The sequence below is a fragment of the Abrus precatorius genome, unplaced genomic scaffold (genome assembly GCF_003935025.1).
Source record: "Abrus precatorius isolate BTA unplaced genomic scaffold, Abrus_2018 Scaffold4, whole genome shotgun sequence".
In the NCBI taxonomy this organism is placed as follows: Eukaryota; Viridiplantae; Streptophyta; class Magnoliopsida; order Fabales; family Fabaceae; genus Abrus; species Abrus precatorius.
Genome location: NW_020874384.1, coordinates 6,403,337 through 6,412,483, shown reverse-complemented (window position 1 = coordinate 6,412,483; position 9,147 = coordinate 6,403,337). Strand labels below are relative to the sequence as shown.

General features: G+C 36.7%; 1 protein-coding gene and 1 non-coding gene across 2 annotated transcripts; one reads left to right on the top strand and one right to left on the bottom strand.

The window, feature by feature from the left end:
- Positions 1 to 3,305: 3,305 nt before the first annotated feature.
- LOC113865872 lies at positions 3,306 to 5,511 on the bottom strand (the record flags this gene model as incomplete). The annotated part of the gene is given in 4 exon segments (XM_027500651.1): positions 3,306 to 3,946; positions 4,241 to 4,954; positions 5,060 to 5,298; positions 5,399 to 5,511. Coding segments are annotated over 4 exon segments (1,707 nt in total), but the record flags the coding sequence as incomplete, so codon positions are not given.
- A 2,373-nt stretch (positions 5,512 to 7,884) lies between these two features.
- Positions 7,885 to 7,991, top strand: LOC113866432. The gene has a single exon (XR_003505072.1). It is a non-coding gene; the product is annotated as a small nucleolar RNA R71 (small nucleolar RNA).
- The last annotated feature ends 1,156 nt before the right edge of the window (positions 7,992 to 9,147 follow it).

Genomic DNA, 9,147 nt, shown 5'->3' with positions numbered 1-9,147 from the left:
ATAGAAAGGTACTCCAGACTTTAGCAAATGGTAGTAGGTTCTTGGTGGTGATGTACTTGGGTTTCTGGGCGAGGTTCAGCACCCAAGTTGTGCCTGGCCTTCCAATTCTGTGCAGGATTTCAATATAATCCTTGTCTTGACTATTCTTAAAGTCAGTGAAGTCCATCTGCCCAGGTTGTCTTTCAGTGTAAATTTCCAACACTCGATTGATGTTGGCAGCAGTGAAATCCACCCTCATACCCTTGACCATTGTGTGAAATTTGGGAATTTGGTCTCCCTTGAACCGCATTGCATTTGCATAAAACTCCTGTGTAATTTCTCTCCAACCTTTGTCAGCCAAAGAGCAGAAGTTGTCCCATCCCCTTTTCTGAATTTCTTTTGAGTACTCAGGGTAGTTACCTTCAGCAATTTCAAAGGCTCTATCTGGGACAATCTTCCTCCTCAGAATATTTGCCTTGAAATAATTTTCGTGAGCTATACTCCTGAACCTTGGATCATGATCAGTATAGGTAGAGGTAGAAGGAGCATTTCTTCTGGTCGGCTGAGGTGGTGAAGAGGTTGCAGGTGTGGTTACACTTGGCTGAGGAGGGTCAGCAATTTCAATGGGTGAGGAAGGTGAGACACCATCAGTTCTTGCTCTTTTAGTGGTTGAATAATTCCTGGCTGTTCCAGCTTGCAGATTCCTGATAGATCTCCTTCTTTGGAGTGTTGCTGGCAGATCCAGCTTTGGTCTTCTTAGAAGGTCCAACTGGTGTATTCAAAGAAGTTCTGACCATTTTGAAGTGACTGCAAAAACAAGCAAGTAATTTGACAGTTTAAAATTCAAGACACAGAATTGTGACAATATACATCTCTTTACTAGATAATTTCAATCAATCCATGTGCAGAATTCCAACTTGCAGTATGTATCTATTTACAATTAGTTGCTGTCATGAGAATGTAATCATATCAATACACAAGCACTATTGCAAATTACTAAGCAATCACAGTCAAAATTGGTTAAACCTTTAAATTTGTAGTTTAGAGTGCACACTCTCAAAGCACATCAGGTTAACACAGAGATGCTATTATAGGTCATCAGCATATATATATATATATTTTTTTTTTACATGCTCTCTTAACTTTTCAGATATACCAGAACTTAGGTACAAAATTAATCAAACCATATTCAGGGAATTTTAAACTGGCCTTCATAATTTGTAAACTCAACGTTCACAATTTCATCAAGAATGCAGAAAAAGAATCACAATTTTCAACCAAATTTCAACTACTAATGATTCCTAAAAGAAATTTTCTTCTGACAGTGAAATTCATCCAGAATATTGCCTATTATTTCTTTGAATCACATACAATTAGGACAGTGCACTCATTCATTATCATCAAAGACTAAAGATCAGCTTAATGCAGGACTTATCAATATGGTATCTGTACAATCATGCAGTGCAATAGACAGCAGTAACTCATTCCATACAACTCAGTTCAGACATCAACATTCAAATATTGCATGCAAGGAGTATTTTCGTTGATGGCAACTGGAGTATTTCTATTTCTTTCAAAGTCATTTTCAGATTTTTTCCGCATAATGCAGATGTGCATATGTTAACAGAGGAGATTGAATGACTTTGAAACCCTATTCACAGTATTTAAAGTTACTTATATCAATTACGCTCAAGATATTTCCCCATTTGCCATTTTTGACATTTTTCCAGAGTTGCAGCAAAGAAAAACCCTAAATACAATTTCAGAGAATGCAGAGAGCGTACCTGGAGCTTCAAAAATGTGAATGACAATGAAAAAGAGGGAGAAATTGCTTGCTGGTTGCTTCACGAAAGATTGAAAGTCAGAGAAATTCAGAGGGAAATGGGATTTAGGTTTAAATGGATGTGAGCGTGGTTCCTTTATATGGAATTTGGGGTCACGCGTGTGCACGTGCCCACTTTTTAAGTGAGAAGTGAACGTTCCCTTTTAAAAAAAATTCTGCGTTGTCACTCTTGTCGAACAGAGTGAATGTTCCTGAGAACTTGAAAATTTTGAATGCAATGCGCGTTATCACTATTGCTGGGCAAAGTGATAACGCGCAAGCTTATTGCTTGAGCGTAGGTACTTTTATCAGTAAAAGGAGTAACGTGCTATGAAATATTCTATACTTACCTGCGCGTGATCACTCTTGACAAGGAAAGGAAGTGATCCAGAGAGTGTGTTTTTCTCATCTGCCTCTGCGTTATCACTCTCATCAGCGAGAGTGATTGTTCCAGAGAGCTGTGTTTCCCAGTCAGTTTCTGCGTTATCACTCTCATCAGCGAGAGTGATTGTTCCAGAGAGCTGTGTTTCCCAGTCAGTTTCTGCGTTATCACTCTCATCAGCGAGAGTGATTGTTCCAGAGGGGACATCTCAGAATTCCATCTCTGCTTGATTGCTTTCCTGCAAAAGAGTGATTCCTTTCATCAATCCAAGTTCTCCAAACTTTAATTGGCTCACTTAACAAATCATAATCATTCCAATACACACTCACCATATAAAATACCTATTTCTCTCATCATGTTCACCTTTAATTACATATGCAACATTCATCCAAGGCTGAATTCTGTAGAATTTCTGCTTAACATATTCACAATGCAATTCTGACTTTTCCATAACACATTATAGCATGAAGTCCAATTATATTTATCAGATTCACTACAAATGACCGATTTAACATGCTTCAAAAATTACCTTTTGTATCAAATTTACAGAATATGATGAGTATGATGCAGAACTTTGTATTTTTTCAGAGAATTTGCAGAATTTGATAACTATTATTCAGACTGTACAAGAACTTTAAGCATTCTAATTAATTCCAATCTGCATTCTTGTTTCAGCCACCAGATTTATTCCAAACATCAAATTCAGCAAGGTAACCAAGATGAAAAGTGCAGACTTTTGATTTCTTATGAACCCTGTTAATTCAAAATTAATGCAGAAAAGTTAATTTGGGTTAGAAATGTGAGTTGCCTCTCACAAAGCGCTTCTTTTAATGTCACTAGCTTGACATTAGTTGTTCCTCACTCAAGAGGAACCAATTTCAAGCATACTTGGACTTTCTCAATCTGACCTCCATGATAGATTTTTAATCTTTGTCCATTCACCTTGAACTCTCTCCCATCCTTTGGATCTGCTATTAGTACAGCACCATATGGAAATACTTCTTTCACCACAAAAGGTCCAGACCACTTAGATTTTAATTTCCCTGAAAACAATCTCAATCTTGAATTAAAAAGCAAAACAGACTGCCCAGGTTTTATATCTCTTTTTAGAATAAACTTGTCATGCAGCTTTTTGGTCCTTTCCTTATATATTTTGGCATTTTCATATGCATTGAGTCTAAACTCGTCTAATTCATGCAGCTGTAACAATCTTTTATTTCCTGCACTCACTTGATCAAAATTCAACCATTTCACAGCCCAAAAAGCTTTATGTTCTAGTTCCACTGGTAAATGGCAGGCTTTTCCATATACTAATTGATAAGGAGACATGCCAATTGGTGTCTTGAAAGCTGTCCTGTATGCCCACAAAGCATCATCCACTTTCTTAGACCAGTCCTTCCTTGAACTACTAACTATTTTCTCCAAAATCTGTTTTATTTCTCTGTTGGAAACCCCCACTTGACCACTTGTTTGAGGGTGATAGGGTGTAGCTATTCTATACTTTACTCCATACTTCTCTAGGACTGATTCTAGATATCTGTTGCAGAAATGGCTTCCTCCATCACTTATCAGAATTCTGGGCACTCCAAATCTTGAAAAAATGTTCTTTTTGATAAATGCAATAACAGTCTTAGCATCATTGGTTCTGGTAGGAATTGCTTCCACCCATTTGGACACATAGTCCACTGCTACAAGCATGTACTCATTCGAGAATGAGGTAGGGAAAGGACCCATGAAGTCTATTCCCCACATGTCAAACAATTCTACTTCAAGTATATTTTGTAATGGCATCTCATGTTTTCTAGATATATTCCCCATTCTTTGGCATCTATCACACCTTTCCACATAGTTCTTAGCATCTTTGAACAAAGTTGGCCAGAAAAGACCAGATTGCAAAACTTTTGCTGCTGTTCTTGAATTTCCATGATGTCCTCCATATTCTGAACTGTGGCAATGCCACAAAACATCTTGCTGCTCTTCCTCTGGTATACACCTTCTCAGCAATCCATCTATTCCAGTTTTGAACAGTAGTGGATCTTCCCAAACATAATATTTGCTATCATGGAAGAATTTTTTTCTCTGCTGCCAATTCATCCAATTTGGAACATGGTGTGTAGCTTTAAAGTTGGCTATATCAGCAAACCAGGGCTGTGATTCAATCTTGAATAGGCTTTCATCTGGAAATTCTTCTTTAATTTGTTCCACTCCAAATGGTATGACTTCAAGTGGTAATCTTGACAAGTGGTCAGCAACACTGTTTTTTTTCCCTTTTTTGTCTTTGATCTCTAGCTCAAATTCTTGGAGGAGTAGAATCCATCTTAATAATTTGGGCTTTGCATCCTGTTTTGTCAAAAGATATTTAAGAGCAGCATGATCAGTGTATACAATCACTTTTGAACCCATTAAATATGATCTGAACTTATCAAAAGCATGTACAACAGCTAAAAGTTCTTTTTCTGTTGTTGTGTAATTCACTTGTGCAGGATTTAACACTTTGCTTGAATAATAGATAGCATGTAATTTCCTATCTTTCCTCTGTCCTAAAACAGCACCCACTGCACTATCACTTGCATCACACATGAGTTCAAAAGGTAATTTCCAATCTGGTTTTGCAAGAATAGGTGCAGAAATCAGTTTCTCTTTTAAAACAGAAAATGCATGCAAACAGTTATCATCAAATATGAAATCTGCATCTTTTACAAGTAAATTACTCAAGGGTTTAGCAATCTTGGAAAAATCTTTTATGAATCTTCTATAAAAACCAGCATGTCCTAAAAAACTTCTAACTCCCTTAACATTGACAGGTGGAGGCAATTTACTAATGACTTCTATTTTAGCTTGGTCCACCTCCATTCCTTTCTCTGAAATTTTATGACCAAGGACAATGCCTTCTTGTACCATGAAATGGCACTTCTCCCAATTTAACACAAGGTTAGTATCTTGACATCTCTGCAAAATAGTGGATAGATTAGCTAAACAATCATCAAAAGAATCACCAAAAACAGAGAAATCGTCCATGAACACTTCTATGATGTTTTCTACCATATCAGAAAAAATAGAAAGCATGCATCTTTGGAAAGTGGCAGGGGCATTACACAAACCAAATGGCATTCTCCTATATGCAAAGACTCCAAATGGACATGTAAATGCAGTTTTCTCTTGATCTAAAGGATCTACAGCTATTTGATTATATCCTGAATACCCATCAAGAAAACAATAAAATGAATGTCCAGCAAGTCTTTCTAACATTTGATCTGCAAATGGTAGTGGGAAATGGTCTTTTCTGGTTGCATCATTTAATTTTCTATAGTCTATGCACATTCTCCATCCAGTCACAGTCCTAGTAGGGATAAGTTCATTCTTTTCATTAGGTACCACTGTCATACCACCTTTCTTTGGAACAACTTGGACTGGACTTACCCAATTGCTGTCAGAAATTGGGTATATTATTCCTGCATCTAACAGCTTTATGACCTCTTTTTTAACTACCTCTTTCATGGCTGGGTTTAACCTCCTTTGTGGCTGCACAACAGGTTTGAAATTCTCTTCAAATAAAATTCTGTGCTTACAAAATGAAGGATTTATACCTTTCAGGTCTGCAATACTCCAGCCAATTGCAGATTTGTGTTCTCTCAAAATTCTGAGCAATTTTTCCTCTTGTTCTTCCTTAAGTTCATTATTGATGATGACTGGATTTTCATGATTCTCATCCAGAAATGCATACCGCAAATGTGAAGGTAGTTGTTTCAGTTCTAGCCTTTGCTTTTCTTCTTCTTTAGCATCCTTTTCCAGCTCTTCTTTCACTATATTTTCTGCAGGTTTTTGAATTGGCAGAGCTTCTAGTTGCTGCTGCACTTCCATGATATCTTCTTCATTCAGAGTTTCAGATTTGTCATTCCCTGCAGATATTATCTCTTCTAACACAGCAATTTCATCAAATTCTTTCATATAATGTTGTGTAATGAAAGTATCCAGTATATCTATCTTCATACATGTATTATCTTCAACTGGATATTTTAAAGCTTCAAACACATTAAATATTACCTTCTCATCTTGAACTCGAAGCATAAGTTCACCTTTTTGCACATCTATTAAAGCTCTTCCAGTTGCAAGAAATGGCCTCCCTAGGATCAAAGGAATGTTAGAATCCACCTCCATGTCCAGAATTACAAAATCTGCAGGAAAAATGAACTTATCAACTTTAACTAATAAATCTTCAACAACTCCATATGGATAAGTATATGATCTATCAGCTAGCTGCAGTGTAATGTTGGTAGGCTTCACTTCCTCTATTCCAAGTTTCTGCAGAACAGCCAATGGCATCAGATTTATGCTTGCTCCCAAGTCACACAATGCTCTTCCCACAGTGCAGTTTCCTATTTCACAAGGAATGCTAAATGATCCAGGATCTTTCAACTTTTGAGGAAGCTTTCTCTTGAGAATGGCACTGCACTCCTCTGTCAAAGGTACTGTTTTGTCATGCTCTAGCTTCCTTTTTCTGGAAAGTAGTTCTTTCATGAACTTTGCATATGAAGGCATTTGCTCCAAAGCTTCTGCAAAAGGAATGTTAATTTGTAATTTCTTAAAGACATTCATAAACCTTTCAAATTGTTTCTCTTGTTTAGGATTTTGGACTCTCTGAGGATAGGGCAGCCTCTTGTATTTTTCTGGGTCTATTGGCTTACAAGCTTCCTCAAAGAGTTGCTTTTTGGTTTTCCTTTCAGAATTCATGGGAACTTTTTCTTTTTCTTCTGAATGGTCTTTCTTCAATAGCTTAAAATTTCCTTGTTGCAGATCTTGTTCAATGTTTCTTTCTACTACATCATTCACTTTCTTTTCTGCTGGTTTAGGGCTTGCAACTACAGCTCCACTCCTTGTAGTTATGGCTTGACATTGCTCTTTAGGATTGACTACTGTATTGCTTGGAAATCTTCCTTCATCCCTGCTGGATAATTGTTCAGCTAATTGTCCGATCTGTGTTTCTAGTTTTTTCATGGAGGCTTCTTGGTTTTTGAAGCTTGTTTGAGTCACCTTCATGAATTGCAGCATAGTCTCTTCCATCTCAGTCAACCTCTCATTCATAGGTCTGGAAAATTTCTGATTTCCTTGAGGTTGAGTGGATGAATTCCTCTGAAAATAAGGCTGTTGTGTTGCTGGACCTGCATTAGAAAAAGGCAAATTTGAGTTAGAATTCTTTGCAGCAGAATATTGATTATTCCAATTAGAATACTGCTGAGTTCTATTATTCGAAAATTGAAATCCAGGGGGATATGATGGTTGTTGTCTCTGAAAATTATTCATATAATTCACTTGTTCTTGTGGTTCACTTGTGGATGCCTCACATGCACCATTTGCATGGTTTCCTCCACAAAAATCACAACTTAGCTGACTAGTAGGCATACTCCCTGTTTGCAGATTGTTGATTTGTTGTGTTAAGGCAGCTAATTGTTCTGAAAACATTTGATTTTGTAGCTGATTTTGTGCAAGAAAAGTTTCCAGAACTTTAGCTTCATGACCAGAGTTTCTTCCTTGATTCCTTGAGTTTGAATTCTGATACATTGAAGATGCCATCATGTCAATAATCCTTTGAGCTTCTTTTAAGGACTTTGTATTTAATGAACCTCCAGCAGCAGCATCAACCATTGTTCTTGTTACTGCATTCATCCCATTATAAAAAGTTTCCAATTGCATCCAATCTGGAATACAATGATGTGGACACCTTCTTAGTAATTCTTTGTATCTTTCCCAAGCTTCATACAATGATTCTCCTTCTTGCTGCACAAAGGATGTAATTTCTCCTCTCAGCTTAGCAGCTTTGGATGGAGGGAAGTACTTGGTTAAAAACTTATTCACAAGTTCTGTCCAGGTTGTGATGCTTCCTTGTGGTTGAGCTTGTAACCAGCATTTTGCTCTATCTCTCAAGGAAAAAGGAAATAGTCTCAGTCTGATGGCTTCTTCACTAACCCCATTTATTCTTATGGTGTCACATAGCTGTAGAAAATTTGAAATATGTAAGTTAGGATCATCAGAATTTCCACCAGAAAACTGATCTTGTTGGACTAAGTGTAATAAAGCAGGTTTAATCTCAAAATGGTTGGCTTGAATAGTTGGCCTGATTATAGAAGAGTTAAAACCTTGCATGTTAGGAATAGCATAGTCCCCTAATGTTCTAAATCTGTTCTGTTCTGCCATTTCTATTTCTGAATTTAGTTGTCTCAAAGATGTAGGTGTTCTTTTCACTCTAGGATTACTCTGAGATTCTAGAGAATGGACAGCTTCTAACTCACTATCACTCCCTATGGCTTTTTCTGCTCTAGACTCTTTTCTCAATCTTCTTAAGGTTATGTCTATGTCAGGATCAAAGACTAGAGTTGATTTGTTTTTGTTTTTGCCACGCATATACAATTCAAAATAAAGCAAAAGTAAACTACAAGTTAGTATTCAGAACTGCACCACGAAAATTATGCAGTAATTATCAGTAAAAGTAATTGAAACACAAGTTAAAAAGTTGCAGAATTATGCAGAATGGACAAAATATCTAACTACGGATTACTACTACAGAAATTCAGAGAACAAAATACTCAATCTAGCTATTCTTATGTTACTAATGATATTGAAACTCTACTTTCCCCGGCAACGGCGCCAAAAACTTGTTGTTTGCAATCTAACACTAGTAAGTGCACTAGGATTGCAGCAAGTGATGAGTAAATTTAAGATCAGAATATCGTCTCCACAGGGAATTTAGGTTTCAAGTACCACTTCACAGAATTATAACCATTTGAGCCATACGAATTTTTGAAGGAGATTTGTAACATATAACAGCAATAAACCAAAGCAATTAAAGCAAAGAACTTGCAGAGAAACAGAGTATAAGATTTGTGATGAAATGAAATAGCAATGAAGGATAGTTAGGAATTTACTTCACAAGAATATCAATATCAATCCAATTAAATCCTCTGAACAT